At 35.3% G+C, this 18,625-nt stretch overlaps 2 protein-coding genes across 3 annotated transcripts in view; one reads left to right on the top strand and one right to left on the bottom strand.

Annotated features, from left to right (window-relative positions):
* LOC150108712 (mitochondrial mRNA pseudouridine synthase RPUSD3-like) overlaps window positions 1-11,269 on the top strand; it is a 216,560-nt gene extending 205,291 nt beyond the window's left edge. Inside the window, exon 8 of the mRNA XM_090390945.1 lies at window positions 10,892-11,269. Within this exon, the coding sequence (XP_090247071.1) occupies window positions 10,892-11,113 (222 nt within the window). The 3' untranslated portion in view covers window positions 11,114-11,269. The remainder of the gene's footprint in view (window positions 1-10,891) is intronic.
* The window catches only part of LOC150108711 (uncharacterized), a 374,396-nt gene that overhangs the window by 54,997 nt on the left and 300,774 nt on the right, over window positions 1-18,625 (bottom strand). The window lies entirely within an intron of this gene.

Raw genomic sequence — 18,625 nt, 5'->3', positions numbered from 1 at the left:
AATTCATTTAACTACCTAGGATGTATGATCACATATGAAAATGAAAAAGATATAAACGTAAAAATTGCAAAATATTTAAAAATAATTTAAAATAATAATAAATTTAAAAATTGCAAAATATTTAAATATAGAGTTAATTACAGGTGTAATTAACTCTATATTTAAACCAAACCAGGCTAAAAGTATACAATACATTAGCCTTACCAGTCTTAATCTATGGAAGCGAAATCTGGAGACAATAAAACAAAAAGACAAAGATTAATAACAGCAGAAATGAAGTTTATGAGAAAAACTGCAAAATATACCCTATTTGATCACAAAAGAAATGAAGAAATTATGAAAGAATTAAACCAAGAACCAGTAATAGAAAAAATTAAAAAATATAAACATAAATGGATGGAACACGTTCAAAGAATGAAAACAGAAAGATTACCAAAACAAGCCTTAAAGTACAAGCCATTAGGAAAAAGAAAACCAGGACGTCCTCTTAAACGATTCAACGATGACTTCTAAAGCCGGAACAGGCCATGCTAGGCCTACCATGGCCTACCATGGCCATACGTATGATGATGATGAATTTAAAATATCTTCTTAGTGTAACTTTTGCTGTTGAACTTCTTCGGATAGTTTCTCAATATGCGGTGAACACACCGTAATTTTCATTTTCAAATATGACGAAAGACACATTGTTTAGTTGGTTTCTCCACTTACTTTTAATAAAATTCATATTAGAAAATATTTGCTCACACAAATATGTCGATCCGAAAATCGATAGAAGTCCAAATGCATATGGTAAACATATTCATGTGTCAAATACAATCTAATCTTGCTTTTTAAGATCTTCTATTTCAGACCATTTGTGTTGTATTGCAAGGGTAGATTTTTGTCTTTCCAACTCCTCCAGGTCAGCTTTAAGATTTCTAAATTTTGAATTCCACAAATCCTTGGTTTTTAGGTCCTCTAACTCAAGTTGAAATGAAGCCTCATCAATTCCTGCAAAAGGTGAAACATTTAATTTGGCAGGATTCATTTCAAGTGGTCACAATAAAAATGACATAGTTGCCTTGTTCTTTCTAAACTCCTCAAATCTCCCATTAAATTCCATTGCATATTGACCACAATTTCTTTGAAAAAGGTTAAATTTATGTAATTATCAGCTTGTTCTTGTTGATATTTCTTCAACGTAGGAAAATGTAATAATGTGCCTCTAAGTCTGTCGTAAACAAATATAATTTTTGTTCAAACGAAATCACTTCTTCTAAAAGCAAAACTGCTGTATTTCCCTTTCCCTGTAGTTTCTTATTTAGTGCGTTTAAATTGGAAGTCATATACACCATAAAGTAGAATTTTTGTAACCAATTAGTATCTTCTAACTGTGCATATTCAAGGTCTTAGAAACAACTTAACCTCTCCGAGGCAGGTGGCAAATCGCATCAACACCGCACCTCTGGAAAGCCATCTTATTCTGTTATGCAAAAGAAGATCGGAATATTCGCAATTGATTTCTGTAAGAAGTTCGCAAAATTTCCGATGATGAGGCAGTATTGCCATTATTTTATTAACAATTTCTACAACCAAATCCATCACTACTGTTATCTCTTTTGTAAAAGTTTGTGCACAAAGTATCTCTTGATGGATTATGCAGTGAAAGGAAAACACGTCATGCAAAATTTGTGTTTTAAATAAAGAAACAAAACCTTTTTTTGTACCTTTGATGCTCGGTGCCCCATCGGTCGAAATAGATATTATTTTGTTAATATTAATACTCTTACTTTTCATGCAAGTGGTAACAGCAGATTCAGTGTCTGCTCCACGAGTTTGTCCTGTAAGTGGCAGTATATTGAGTAATTCTTCCTGAGATCCTGGAGAGTTTATGTATCTACAAATAAGTACAATCTGTGCAATGTCATCCACATCACATGATTCGTCACAGGCAATGGAGAATCCTGGCGTTGAATTTAGATCTGTAACCTGCTGATTTGTTATATCTTCTGCCATTTGTATAGTTCTGTCCCTTACAATCTTAGCAGATAATGGCATGGCTTTTATTTTTGTAATTATTTCCGCTTTGTTTTTAAAATTGCAGAAAATATATTCAGACATTTTAATAAAACATTCTTTCACATATTCGCCGTCCGTAAAAGGTTTTCCTCGTTTAACAATTTCTTGAATGGCCACAAAACTAACAATAGTTGTATTTCTTGATTCTTTTATCGATTTGGAAAATGAACATTTAGTTAGATCTATTTTGTGTTGCAACTCTTCTACTGCCTTTTTTCTTTCATATCCCCGTGGATATGCTTTGTCAAATGTAACGTGTTTATTTAAAAAATGTCTTTGTATATTTGATTTTTTATTATTTGAAAGCTTTTCATGGCATATTAAACACATTGGAAATCCTGGTGTATTTGCTACAAATGTGTAGGTTTCGGTCCATTCACTTTTAGACTCCCGATTTTCTTGTTCTATCTTTCTCTTCTTTGCTGACATTTTAAATACTATAAAAATATTTTTATTTTGTTAATATTTAATTGAATGTTACAATATTCACGTTACCTAACACAATCACCAGTAAATAAAAGCATGGCAACGTCCACTACAAAACCTTTACTTATTTTAACAAAGTGAGCAGATTTACATACCACACCTGCACTATATGAGAAGACAATGGGCACGTTCAGACAGGCAAGCGCTACCATAGCGCTAGCCTAGCGTGACATCATAAATGTGTCCGAGCCAACTGCTCGATCGTAGCGATCGCCATTCGCTACAAATTAATTTAGTTTGTAGCGATTAATTTTCGCTACAAAGTAGCGCTCTGCCTGGCTGATTGTGCCAGGTAAAATGATGTTTTTTGAGTATCAACATATGGTTAAGGGTCATTTGACCTACAAAATATTTCTTTTTACTTCTAGATCATTTAATAATGAAAAGAGCCACAATTATTCATTCAAAAGCCGCATGCAGCTCCGGAGCCACAGGTTGCCGACCCCTGGTCTAATCAATTCAGGGATCTGATCATGAAGTTGTTCTTTCTCAGCTACATATAGGTCATTGTCATACTCTTTCTTATTGAGAAGTGGTGACATGTGTCTGTGTGAGTAGTGTATAACTGGGCTAATCATCAATCATGTTCTAACCAACACTGCTCTCATTTTGTCAATGAGTACAATCATTATTTTAGTCGTATTCATAATCTGTCTGAGCCCATTCACATAGGTTTTATCAGATTTTATCAGTTTTATCTGATCTACTCATGTAGATTTTATCAGATTCATCAAGTGCAACTCCCTTTTTAAATTTTTGCAGAGTATCAATGTATATCATCTTATATAAATCATATACATGTTGGTTTTATTAGTTTAATTTAATGTATATAACCATTTAAGGCATGTTTTTTATGAATGTTTTTGTGACACGTGCAATTCATCATACCATGACTTAAATGCATTCACTGTCTCAACACTCACCACACTTTCAGGCAGTGCATTCCTACCACTATTCATTAAAAAACACCTACTCCTCACATCCTCCTTCCAGGGATGGTCTCTGTTCTTCCCATCTCTACCCATTCTATGAAATATCTCGTCCACATTAATCTAGCAATATAACCCCTTACAACAATTATTCACTTTAGTCAGGGAATCTTGCAGACTTGTAGAGGATTTATTTAGAACTATAACATCATCCGCATAAAGCAAACAGCTGAGATGAACATCTCCAATTTTCATATCATGTTTAATACCACTTTCCTTCAAAATGTGATCCATATAGATAATGAATAAGACAGGGGATAATGTACATCCCTGTCTGACACCAGATTTAACATTAAACCATCTTCCTGTACTTCAATTCTACAACTCAAAGACTAAGTACTGCTTGATATAATGCCCCATTAACACCATATAACTGTAGCATTTGGAATAGCTTCTCTTTCTTGGCACCTTGTCATATGCCTTTTCCAGATCTACAAAACTTAAATACAGATCTTTGTTATATTTCCATGATTTCTCAACTATCTGTCGTAAAGTGAAAATCTGATCCTAACTGCCTCTATTTGGCATGAATCCAGTTTGTTCTTCCCAAGCTTCTCTTCCACAATTCTTCTCAACCGTTTCTCAAATATACTTGCATATATCTTACCAGGAACACTCAGTAGAGAAATATCTCTGTAATTCTCACATTCAGTTTTATCATCATCAAATTCCTGATATATACCCTCAATGGGTGTACAGGATATGATAGTACTACATGAAAAATTTACATCATTACTAACTTCCTATCCACAATTTTCCTCCAAATCAGTCAAGACTCCAACATTATCAGATCTTATATTTCTATCGTCTAAGGCACATTGTACTGTATCAATCCACCTATATCTTGGTCTTCCTCTGGGTCTTTTTCCTGTCAACCTGGAGGAGAACACTTGTTTTGCTAATCTTTTCTCTCCCATTCTGCTTAAGTGACTACCACCTGAGATTAGCTCTGTTAATGCATTCCTGGACGCTGACAATATCAAGTTCTCTCCTAATATCCTTGTTTTTAATATGATATTGCCATTGATGCAATCTGTTCTCGCCTATAACCTTTCTCAGGACTCTCATATCTGCGGTCTCTAGTCTTTGGTCAAGTGTTTTACTTCTGACATAGCTCTCAGATCCGTAAGTTAAAACTGGTTTGAACACTGTCTTGTGTACAGCTAATTTAGTGTTTTGGCTAATTTCTCTCTTATTCCATATAAATTTATTCAGTTGATTCCCTACCATACCAGCTTTGTTGATTCTGTTGTCTATTTCCATATTTAATTTACCATCTTCACTAAAAACCGTGCCTAAGTAGCTGATATGTTTTACTTGTCCTATAAGTTTTCCATTTACAATGCAGTTGATATTTTCAATGTTTTTGCCTATTTTAATTGTCCTTGTCTTTTTAATGCTGACCTTCATACCATATCTATTACAACAGTTATTCAATTTAGTCAGGGAATCTTGCAGATTTGTAGCGGATTTATTTATTTATTTGTAGCGGATTTATAACATCATCCGCATAAAGCAAAGAGCTGCGATGAACATCTCCAATTTTGATATCATGTTTAATACCACTTTGCTTTATAATGTGATTCATATAGATAATGAATAAGAGAGGGAATTAATGTACATCCTTGTCTGACATCAGATTTAGCATTAAACCATCTTTCTGTACTTTCTTCAATTCTACAACTCAAATAAAGACCAAGTATTGCTTGATATAATGCCCCATTGACACCATATAACTGTAGCATATTGAATAGCTTCTCTCTTGGCACTTTGTCATATGCCTTTTCCAGATCTACAAAACTTAAATACAGATCTTTGTTATATTCCCATGATTACTCAACTATCTGTCGTAAAGTGAAAATCTGATCCTGACAGCCCCTATTTGGCCTGAATCCAGCTTGTTCTTCACCAAGCTTCTCTTATACAATCCTTCTCAACTGTTTCTCAAATATATTTGCATATATCTTACCAGGAAGACTCAGTAATTCTCACATTCAGTTTTATTTCCCTTTTTATATATGGGTACTATGAGAGCTCTACTCCAATCATCTGGAATTTGTCTCTCTGTCTAGGCCTTCTGAATTATGCAGTGCAGCCATGTACGACTTTTGTACCTCCATACTTGAGCATTTCTGGTCGAATATCATCTATTCCTGCTGCCTTTCCGCATTTCAGGCTTTTGATGGCTTTTTCTACTTCAAGTATGGATATGTATTCCTAGCTGCATGCCTGGTCTGTGTTTTTTACCACTGTGCTGTCATCACTGCTTGTTTCATTTAGCAGTTTTTCAAAGTAATTACTCCATACTTCAAGGATATCTTTTTCTACAGTTTTCATGTCACCTTTATCATCTCTAATTCCTTTTATAGCCTTCTTTCCTCCATTTCTGAGCTTCTTCAACATCCTCCAGAATATCTTGCCACCTTCTTCATATTTATTTTCTATGTTCTTGCGAAAGTCCTCCCATGACTTTTGTTTGGTCAGTTTTACACAGTGTTAGCTTTCTTGCATTTGTCTCTGTATTCTCTAAGAGCACAAGCTGACTTATTTGACAGGAACTTTTGATATGCTTTCTTCTTTTCCTTCACTGCCTCATTAACTTTCTGTGTCCACCATGGAGTTCTGATTTTTCTATTCTTGCACACAACCTCACCACATGCCTCTCTGGCTGAATCAATCAGGGCTTGCCACTTAATTTCCAAGGTTTGGTTCCTGTTCTCAAACTCTTTCATTTTTTTTTTCAATCATGTTTGTGTATTTTAGTCTACAGTTCACATCTGAGAGCTGCTCAACTTTTATTTGCTTTAAAATTTTCTTACATGTTCTTCTTTTGAATACGAAATTCAATTTTATCCTGCTCAGGACTAAATGATAATTGGATGACTGATGAAATTCTTTCTCTCATGGATCAACACAGATCATATAAAAATCATAATCCAACAAAATATACAGAGGTTTAGAAAATTATTAAACACAAGATCAAAAAAGCAAAAGAAATCTGGATGAATGAAAAATGTAAAGAAATAGAAATTCTACAGGAAAAACATGACAATTTTAATCTACACAAAGAGATGAAAGATACCTCAGGTATATATAAGAAAAAACAATTCTGTATCCTTCGAAACAAAAAGGGAGAAATTATATCCAAAAAGGATGACAAAATACAAGAATGGGTGAAATATATAGAAGAACTCTTTACTGATAACACACAGAACCCAGAAAATACTTATGAACATATGGAAGGTCCATGCATTCTAAAATCAGAGGTAGAATGTGCATTAAACTCAGCTAAAAATGGTAAAGCCCTAGAACCAGATAGAATACCAGCAGAAATAGTAAAGTTATTAGAAGGTGACAACATAGTAAAGCTATTTAATAAGATCTATGATACAGGCATAATTCCTCAAGACTGGTTACAGTTGACCTTCATCATGCTACCTAAAAAAGTAAATGCGAAAACTTGTAATGACAATAGAATGATCAGCCTAATGAGTCACGTTCTCAAAATGTTTCTGAAAATAATTCAAAAAAGAATATACAGAAAATGTGTGATACCCAATTCGGCTTTAGAAACGGCTTGGGAACAAGAGAGGCCCTTTTCTGTTCTCAGATCTTATTTCAAAAATGTATTGTCCAAAACAAGGTAATATTCATTTGCTTTATCGACTTCAAGAAAGCATTTGACAAAGTCCAGCATGCTAAAATGATTGTACTATTAAAAAGAATTGGATTAGATGGTAAAGATATCAGGATCATTGAAAACTTATATTGGAACCAAAAGGCATCTGTTCAAGTTGATGACATTATTACAGACTCCATTAACATCAAACGTGGAGTAAGGCAAGGATGTGTGCTGTCACCTCTTCTTTTTCACATCTACTCAGAAGCCATATTTCAAAAAGTCTTGGAAGGAAGAAAGGACGGGATTAGTGTAAATGGTGAAATCATCAGTAACATCCGATATGCTGATGATACAGCTCTTCTGGCTGACAATATTCAGGATCTTCAAAATCTTTTGGAACTAATAAATGCAGAGAGTGAAAAAATGGGATTAAAAATAAATATCACCAAAACTAAATTCATGCTCATAAGTAAGCAAGAAACCAATTCTTAACATCACTTTCTTTAAATGGGAAACGAATAGAAAGAGTGACAAAGTTTAAATATCTCGGATGCTGGTTAAATGAAGAATGTGATCCAGAAATGGAAATAAAAGTTAGAATTGAAATGGCAAGAAAAAATTTTCTCTTGATGAAATCAACACGGTGTAACCGCAACTTAAACTTAGAGCGTGGAGTATGCATGGTTAAATGCTATGTATGGTCTGTACTGCTGTACGGTGCAGAAACTTGGACCTTGAAGACGACATCAATAAAAAGACTTGAAGCCTTTGAGATGTGGTTATACAGACGAATGCTAAAAATCCCATGGACAGCAAAAACGTCCAATCAGAAAGTACTGGAACAAATGGGGAAATCACGTGAACTTTTAGATACCATAAAAAGAAGGAAAACTGCATATCTTGGTCACCTACTTCGTAATGAAAAATATAAGATACTTCAATTGATTATAAAAGGGAAGATAAATGGAAGAAGAGGACAAGGAAGACGAAGAAAATCTTGGCTGGCAGATATCAGACAGTGGACTGGTATGAACTCTGAGAGACTGTTCAGAATAGTGGAGAATCACTCAAAATTTGCCAAGGTGGTCGCCGACCTCTGATAGGAGATGGCACTCAAAGAAGGACTAAATGGTGATCACTTCCAATTTCAAATCCTTTGTATACCCTGGTGTCCTGCACCAGGGAGAAAACATCGCTATTAACAGTAACATAGTCAATGAGACTTTTCTTATTCCTTGATCTTCTCATTAAAAAGACAAAGACAGTGAAAATAGGCAGAAACATTAAAAATATCAACTGCATTGTGAATGGAGAACCTATAGAACAAGTAAAACATTTCAGCTACTTAGGCATGATTTTTAGTGAAGGTGGTACATTAAATATGGAAATAGACAACAGAATCAACAAAGCTGGTATGGTAGGGAATCAACTGAATAAATTTATATGAAATAAGAGAGTAATTATCGAAAACACTAAATTAGCTTCATACAAGACAGTATTCAAGCCAATTTTAACTTATGGATCTGAGAGCAGGGTCAAAAGTAAAACACTTGACCAAAGACTAGAGACTGCAGATATAAGAGTCCTGAGAAAGATTAGGGATATGCTGAGTGCATGAACAGATTGCATCAATGGCAATATCATATTAAAAACAAGGATATTAGGAGAGAACTTGATATTGTCAGCGTCCAGGAATGCATCAGCAGAGCTAATTTCAGGTGGTTTGGCAGGAAAAAGACCCAGGGGAAGACCAAGATATAGGTGGATTGATACAGTAAAAAGTGCCTTAGAAGATAGAAATATAAGATCTGATAATGTTGGAGTCTTGACAGGTAACAGACTGATTTGGAGGAAAATAGTAGATGGAAAGTTAGTAATGATATAGTTTTTCATGTAGTACTATCATATCCTGTATACCCCTTGAGGCTATATATCAGGAATTTGATGAGATGATGATATAACCCCATACCGACTTGTGGAGATGTGAAGAACATTGACATCTAGGAATCATAATATCTGTAAAGATGTTATGATTCCACTATAAGGCTTTGACCAGACTGCATATGGATAATGCACAGATTTTGTCTTTTTTTTTTTTTCCCAAAAAAAGTATGATGAGATATTGGAAAGGGTTCAGAGATGATTGACTAAGGTGTTTCTGGTATCTGCAATGTTGAGTAGGGAAACAGATTGAGGAATGTAGTTTGCAGAGTCTGATGGATAAAAAGATGAGGGGAGACATAGAAAAGAATTTTTATTCGACTTCTGAAGAAATCAGTTAGTGATCCATTTGCACCGATCATTGAATAAAAACCAAAGACTGATATTAAGTGACATATGGAAATCTCTTGTTAAATCTTTTAACATAGAGATTTCAACTTTGCCAACAATTCGCTTTTTATCACTAACTGCAGACAGCTAATTCATGTTGCATGTTTTTATGGGTATTGGTTAGCATGAATTTTACCTATTTTCTTGTAATGTTTTTTCAACATTTAATCAACTTTGTGAGTCATGTTTTTAATCCTGAATAAGCTACCAGTTATATTTTAGGTGGTGAAACTAGTTGGTGCATTACTTATTTTCAACCAACTAATACAATCCTAATATTTTATGAATGTTTTAGTCCTAAAGTTATTTTTAAATAATAATACGTTATATCTGGATTAGGGACCACAAAATGATGGCACTTGTCTACCATACTCTCCTCACTAAATGCTAAAAATTAGTAAATAGTCTTGGGCCAACTATCTCTGATTGGTTAATGGTGGAGACTGACTGCCTTCATTCACCAAAAGTTAGATAGTGCTAAAACTGCCTTGTTTATTCCCATAAACAAATAAAAAGCATCAGTGGATTTATTTATTTTTTATTGAACTTTGTAGTTTTTTGCATTCCTGAAATCATACTGTTAATTGCCAAGAAACATTATTTAATTGTAAAAAAGGAGTTATTGTTACACTTCCATGTTGGCTAGGGTCTTTCTCCTGTCTTTATTTTTCATAATTGTTTTTATTGTAGACTTTGATTTTTACCTACTGTGATAATGGCACTGTGTATTATGGATAGATGCATATTATTTACAGTGATCTAATTTTATAGATAAAAAGCCTACTTTTGTCATTTTTTTGATTACTTGGGAAATTTTATTCATCATCAAATTCCTGCCATATACCCTCAAGGGGGTGTATAGGATATGATAGTACTACATGAAAAATTTACATCATTACTAACTTCCTATCTACAATTTTCCTCCAAATCAGCCTGTTACTTGTCAAAATTCCAACATATCAGATCTTATATTTCTATCGTCTAAGGCACTTTGTACCGTATCAATCCACCTATATCTTGGTCTTCCTCTGGGTCGTTTTGCTGCCAACCTGGCAGAGAACACTTGTTTTGCTAATCTTTCCTCGCCCATTCTGTTTAAGTGACCATACCACCTGAGATTAGCTCTGCTAACGCATTCCTGGATGCTGACAATGTCAAGTTCTTTCCTAATATTCTCATTTTTAATATGTAACCAAAATTTAATTTTAATTTGTTTTTAATTTTTGTTTGTTTTTAATTGTAACCAAAATACAAAATGATGGAAATTTTATTATACACTATTAATATGAATATGAAATTAACCTAGGATAATAATGAGCAGGAATTTCTATTTTATTATTACTTTTTTAAAAATTGAAACTTTATGTGTGTGTATATATATATATATACTTTTTGATTTTAGCCTCTTCCTGTTTCATTATGTTGTGCACTAAATCTACCTCATGGAATGAAAGGACTTGTAAATATTCCACTCATGATGCATCTCCACTCTGTGAAATTAATGGATTACAATGGAAAACATAAAGATTTAGTAATTACTGCTGCTCCACCTTTCCACTTTTCATGGACATGTATGCAACTTCAGCTTATAAAGGATAGAGCATTACAGAATAAGTTTACGTGATGCTTATAACCAAGTGTTAACCATCCTGCATATACATGTATACTTAAGCAGTGGCATCTGAGGGAGCAGAGTATGGGAAACTTATCATTGGAGTCATTGCTCTTCTGTTTCAGATACATAATCTGTTAACATCTTGTATAAGAATTACAAAGTAACTTAATTACCTCTTATAATTAAATATTAATTTTAATTTGTTTTTAATTTTTGTTTGTTTTTAATTGTAACCAAAATACAAAATGATGGAAATTTTATTATACACTATTAATATGAATATGAAATTAACCTAGGATAATAATGAGCAGGAATTTCTATTTTATTATTACTTTTTTAAAAATTGAAACTTTATGTGTGTGTATATATATATATATACTTTTTGATTTTAGCCTCTTCCTGTTTCATTATGTTGTGCACTAAATCTACCTCATGGAATGAAAGGACTTGTAAATATTCCACTCATGATGCATCTCCACTCTGTGAAATTAATGGATTACAATGGAAAACATAAAGATTTAGTAATTACTGCTGCTCCACCTTTCCACTTTTCATGGACATGTATGCAACTTCAGCTTATAAAGGATAGAGCATTACAGAATAAGTTTACGTGATGCTTATAACCAAGTGTTAACCATCCTGCATATACATGTATACTTAAGCAGTGGCATCTGAGGGAGCAGAGTATGGGAAACTTATCATTGGAGTCATTGCTCTTCTGTTTCAGATACATAATCTGTTAACATCTTGTATAAGAATTACAAAGTAACTTAATTACCTCTTATAATTAAATACTTTATTTATTATTGATATGCATATGCTCTGATTTCACACCAAAATGTTGTAAAGTTGTGTTATGTGCTTATTTGTAAGTTATTTACCTTGAGTTTATGTAGAACACCTAGTTTGTTGTGGCCACTGTTGTCATACTCCAGGGAGGCTGTTGCTACTGAAAATCATGTGTTAGAAACTTTTTGTTTGTTTGTTTGTTTTTCCTAACATGGAAATCTGTTTAAGTTAAGGATAAAGCTTATTTAACATGTTCATTGCCAAACACGCGATGCGAGTTCTCACCAAACGGCTGATCATGCGTTATCGCGTTGACATCGCTAACTAAATAAAAAAATTAAAAAAATTTGGCCACCACATGAAATTCCAATTTTCAGCTTGGCAATGAACGATACGCGTGATGCGAGTTCTCACCAAACGGGCGATCACGCGTTATCGCATGGACGTCGCTAACTAAATAAAAATAATAAAAAAAAAAAATTGGCCACCACACGAAATTCCAATTTTCAGCTTGGCAATGAAAGTGTTAACAGACATATTAAAAGTAAACAGAAGCATGTGCAGATAAGCAGAAATTTATATATTGGTGCTCATTTATACCTAGTTTTACATTTACCGTAAGATGCCAATGCTCCTTATGTGGAAGGCACGACTAAGGTGGGTGGTGGTGGTGGTGGTAGTAGCTGATTTGACTTCATACACAGTGTCCCCATTAAGTAATGAGACAATAATTATTATATCAAAACAAAACTAATTTGGAATTGTCAATTACACAGATTCACAATAATTACCTTCCAACTCCACAACATTTACATGTGTTGTACAGGTGTTTGAAGGCATGGCAGTCCTGAACAGGAACCTTCTTCAGTGTCACATCACATTTGATGTCCTCAATTGCTGAAGTACTCCCCCTTTCAAAGTACACTTCATCTTTGGGAAGAGAAAAAAGTCTGTGGGAGTCAAATCTGCTGAATGAGGGGAATGTGCCGATCACAAAGATCAGCTTCGAAGCCAGAAACTGCTTTGCAGGCAGCGCACAACGTATGGGCATGTTGTCGTGCAACAGTTCTTTCCTGACATGTCACATGCAGGTATACAGACATTGCATTAATCCTAAATAATATGACTGTTCACTGTGGTGCCCTCAGGAACAAATTTGCAGTGGATAATTCCAGAAGCATCCAAAAAAAAAAAAAAAAAAAGACCATTGTCTTGACACATGATTTTTGTAACTTCATTTTCTTCTACCGGGGAAAGATGTTTCATACCATTCCATACTCTGGTTTTGTTTCCAGATCAAATTGAAAACATCAACTTTCATCATTGGTGACAATTCTTTGCAACACATCACAATCCCGATCAACTGTATGGATAAAATTTTGACAACATGCAACTCCTGGTGCTCTCTCTCTCTCTCTCTGTTTGTGTGTCAACGTGTGCAGCACAAACCTCGAGCAAATCTTCTTGTGTAAATCTCTTTCTAAGATCTGACCATTTCCTTATTGACACCAAGTTGTACATCGAGTAGCCCAGTGGTTATTCACCTGTCAAGGACAACAATTTCTCTAGCTTTCACCATATTTTCATTTGTCTGTGCAGAAACTGGTCGTCCACAGCATGGTTCATCCTCCAGAGACTCCCTCCCCTCTTTAAATGTTGAAAACCAGTGTATCACCTGTGCACTGTTCAGACACTGCTCACCATAAACTTTTTTCTAGGTCTTGGTACACTTCTGTAGCAGTTTTTTCTGATTTGCAGTAAAATCACAGCTCTTTGCTCCATGATGCAACTTCTGACATGTTCCACTCACACACTCTTACTTCATGAAAAACTGCCCACTCCTCCTCCTGTCTGTCAGACTTAGAAGACTAACTCCCTCAGTCCATCTTCGTATGCAAAGTTCCACAATCCAGACATTTTGGTTAACTGGTGCTGAAGCTTTTCCACTGTGTCCTTATATCTGTGAGTCCAGATGTTGTGTCATCGAGGTCTTACAAAGTGAGAGGAATGACCTCCTTATCATTCCTCTCACTAAAACTTACCTCCTTATTTGTATGTTGAAAAGAGTCCTATAAGTTAGGACTCACTCTTTTCAACATTGCACTTATCTTTGGCAATGTGGCCTCTAAATTTTAACTCACTATCCACTATTACCCTTAAGTCTTTAGCTTCATCAACCACTTGCAGCATCTTTCTATTAATATAATGCTCATCTGCAAAGTCAGAGGATGATTTGTAGTAGATTGCAGTGTGGTGGCTGCTCTTCTAAGAATAACACCCAAGTCAATACCTAGGTCTCCTGCAGATGATTTGGTGCCTCCGTGTTATATCTGAATAGTGCAGCACAGAAAGAAGCTACACAGTCTGAATGGCTGCTTTCATTCTAGTGGTATTATGAGCAGTTGCACCATAATATTAAGACAGCAACTCAGAGAGCACTTTCAACACAGGAGACACAAGCAGTATCGTTTCAGTAGCTAGGTAGACTTCTGACTTAGAGGCATTCAGCCATCATTCCATTGAAGACTAAAATGTTCTCAGTCCTCAGCGCACACGATGCATGAACCTGAAGGTGTTCAGTCCATGCCCAACCACTTACAACACCATCTGACTCCACTAATGGGCAGGTTACATCTAATCACAGATGCAGCCAGTTGAACCCCTCACCTTAATCTGATAATAATTTGACAAAACACATGAATTGACACCCAACCCTGTTAAAGCTAAATTACATTACCTATCCCTGCTTTCGTAGCATGCTATGGACTAAACTCTATCCTTACACCTAATAGAGATTATTTATTGCGGTGAATCATCTTTAGAATCATCTGGGCTGTCCCGTCGAGACCACCAACCTTGTTCAATCAAGCACATCATCATTAGAAAGTCAGAAGAGTTTTTTAATTATTAGTACATTGGGTCAAAGTTTGGTTTATATGGAGTACACTCCTCCTTGTAGTTCTAATGATGCCATCACTAAACAGTTATTTTCCTTATGGTATTATGCATAGGTGCACCATGTGGGGTGTCTTCCACTTTTAATTTGGAGCTACTATCAGATCATCTGCTGACATGTTCTAGCCATAGGCAGGATCCCACTTGGGAGAGGCAATGAATTGCCTCTGAAAAACAATCCAAATGTATCATGGATCAATTGCCGTTCAAGCCCTGAACAGCAATTGATCCATGATATTTGGATCTGAATCTGAAAGAGAAATGAATCTAGGCAGAGCAGATTCATTTCTCATCATTAGTTGTTAGACTACAGAACCTGTTATATTAGAGTCAACCATAGTAAAAAATTGGCTATCTTATTTAATCAAAAAAATCAGGCCACGATAAGAGATTATTATATGGTAGCTCCATGGAGTCTGGAGACCCATTGTCAGAGACCCCACACTAACATTTATATCAACAAAACCTATCATACTTCTTAAACTCATCACTGTCAGGGCACTCGCAACTAATTTTTGGCAATGCATTCCACTTGTTTATCTCTATCCATGCAATTTCCTTTGTGTCAATTTTATAAAATCTCTTTAATAAGTTTCTCATGTTCTCCTCTTTTCCACCTATCAACTGAACTTTGTAATACACACACCTTCAACCTATCCAAAAAAGTGGGAATATAATAGAAACATTTAAGATACTTAAAAAATTTTATAGGATTGATGCAGGGGAAATGATTCAGCAGTTGGCTCAAGAGAGCAGAACAAGAGGTCATCCCTGGAAGACTATGGTTAGTAAGGATGTAAAGCCATGTTCAGCAGACATACAATTCTTAATCACCATCTCAGCATTAATATATTAGAATCGACTCACAAATTTGTAGAAACATATACAGTCCTACCAGTCTTGAAAATTTGTGGCGGTTCTGCTGACTACTTTTCCCAATCCTATTTCCTAGCCTTTGCTGCATGGCTTTTGGCAGGTGTCCTGGTGTAGTCCTCTTCCGGGATTTGTAGCATAACTCACCATCGGTTTTTTACCTATCGTTGGCGCTTCATATCTGGTCGCACGTGGCACGTTCCACTACTGAAAATACATCTCCGTAGAATGATCTGCCTCTCCTGAGTTTCCCCAGTGCCTAGGTTTCACAATCCTATGACGAAATACGGAGGTCCAAGCAGGCCAACGGACTGCAGCAAGACAAGAAAAAAAAAACTTTCTCTAGGTTCTCAAGACCTCTTTTATATGATTCAGAAGCTCCTTGTTTTTAGGGTCGGAGACCCCCCCCCCCGAATCTTCTGTAAATAACTGACGTCACTGTTGTCTTAACCTTCAGATTTGGCGGCAACAATCTCTACATCTGAATGACCTTCAATACCTTTGTTTACTTTCAAGTCGCCAACATAATCTTGTCTAATCCCCTTAACTTAAGGCAGAATTACTTTTAACATTCTGTTACATCAAATCAACATAATGCACAATTTTAACCTTTACAATATTTTTATAATTTGTGAACAATTTCGATATCATTCTTTTTGCTAGTTAGCTTTCCAAGTTTACAATTAGCCTTTAAAATACAGTAATTTTGTTCTTTCCACATGATTTATGACCTCTGTAAAAATCGATGTCAGAAAATCTTTATATAAAATTTCACCGCATCGAATTTTACAAGGATATGAGGACTAGATTTTTTTACTTGGAGAATGGTGAATGAATGAAATGGATTGCCTGAATCGGTTGTAAGTGTTTTGTCTGTTAATGGTTCAAGGAGAGGTACAATAGCTATTGTGTTGATAGTTTGTGTCTCTCACGATGAGTCTTAGGACTCTGTGGAGGTGCCCATGCAATAATAATAATAATAATAATTCTTTACCCACAATACCAATTTATTTAATCATCCTGCAAGATATCTACATTGCCTTTATCAACTATTGTTCTTCACAATTTTTCATCATCAGAAAACAACTGAATAGCCCACCCTTAATCATTCTTTATTTCACTGATATACAAATTAAAGAGTAGTGGCCCTAGAACAGAACCCTAAAGTACTCCACTAGCCACCCACATTCTGCTAGGTTCCACTCCATTATATACTAGTCTGTCAGCTACCCCCTATCTATGCTACTAGCTTTATATCAATTCCAGTTTGCTTCAATGTTTGTAATAGTTTTCCATGTGGTATTCTGTCAAACGCCTTTGCATAGTTCAGCAGTATTATGGTGTAGCCATTTCCTTTATCCAATTCTACTGTCACTTTATTACAAAATATGGGTAAATTACTAAGACAGGACCTACCATTTACAAAGCTATGCTGCCTACTATATAATATCATTATCCCTATCCACCTACTGTTAGATTTTACATTTAACTAACTTTTCCAGTATGTTAACAAACACTTGTGATATATTAACTGTTCTGTAGTTTGCTACATCTATGGAACTATGTTACAACCTCTTTCCACTCCCTTGGAACCTTGCCAGAACTAAGACTTCGATTGATCAACTGTATCAGAGGCAATTTCAGTTATCATGCACGTTCATGTAGTACACAGGCTGAAATATCATTCAGTCCCTTGGCTGTATTCACATTGATATCTTTTAGTATGCTGAACAGCTCCTATTCATCTGCCTCAAGTTTGACATGCATCTCTGTCACATCAGCACTAGCAAAATCTCTACCTGGATGATACATACACCTTTGCAAAATGATAACTTAGCAACTCCACAATTTATTTTGCCTCTGTCACCTTCTTACCATCAGCATTGATTAAAGTCATCCTACCACAATCATTTTGACTCTTACTTGCTACATAAAGAAAAACTCTTTTGGATTTACTTTGGCCTGAGTAGCTAATTTTCTCTCATAATCTGATTGGCCTTTCTTACAATACTGATCACCCTTCTTAATTGCACTTTGTACTGCTCATGAGTATGCTTATCATCTTTTTCATCATATTCCCTCCATAGTGTTTTCTTTTTTATTTGCAGATCTTGCTTTATTTCTCTATTCATCCACTTAATCTCCATTTTGTTTATCCTCCTGATCTTGGATATGCAGTTTGGTACTGCTTCTCTCAAACAGTCTCTAACCACTTCCTATGCACTACTGACATTCTTTCCTTGTAGATTCTCAAGCCATGGCATTGCATCAAGATGCCTCCTTAGTTTATCATAATTACAAGCTGTACAATTCGATACAAACCCTTTCTTGACAGAGAATTCCATATGTTTATCAACTTACCAGAACAAACTGCATGGTCACCTCCCCAATTGGAGGCAGAGTGTCCATCTTGGTTATGGATATATCTTCTGATGCTATTACCAGATTCAGCACTCTCAGACCCCCTGGTTTCCTCTATAACATGTTTCAGGTAATTATCCCTTAGCAATTATATAAATTCCACTTCCAACTTGCCATGCCCTCTTTCCTCCCTCCAGTCTCTGTCCCCATAGTTGAAGTCTCCCATAATAATTGTTTGACCTGCACTCATTGTGCTAATCTTCCAACACATGGATCTCCTGGTCCATAGCAGCAACCAAGATTTTTTTTTTTGTTTTCTGTTGGCCTCTATCTTGCACTGGATAGCCTCAGATTAACCATCTTCCCCAGACTTAACATCCTCTTTAACTTGTAATTTTGTTGGTTGTAGTTCTTCAGTTATTGTCATCAGTACCTCACCTCCTGTTCTATTCCTTCTATTTTTCCTGAAAATGTAATACTGTTTGTATTCTATCCCTATAACTATATCATTTTGTCAACCAAGTCTCACTGATGCCTACAATT

The sequence above is a fragment of the Typopeltis vanoorti genome, chromosome 3, assembly GCF_054136105.1.
Source record: "Typopeltis vanoorti isolate ZY-2024b chromosome 3, IOZ_Tvanoo_1.0, whole genome shotgun sequence".
Taxonomy (NCBI): domain Eukaryota; kingdom Metazoa; phylum Arthropoda; class Arachnida; order Uropygi; family Thelyphonidae; genus Typopeltis; species Typopeltis vanoorti.
Note: the sequence above shows the minus strand (reverse complement) of the source record. Positions and strands in the feature narration are given on the sequence as shown.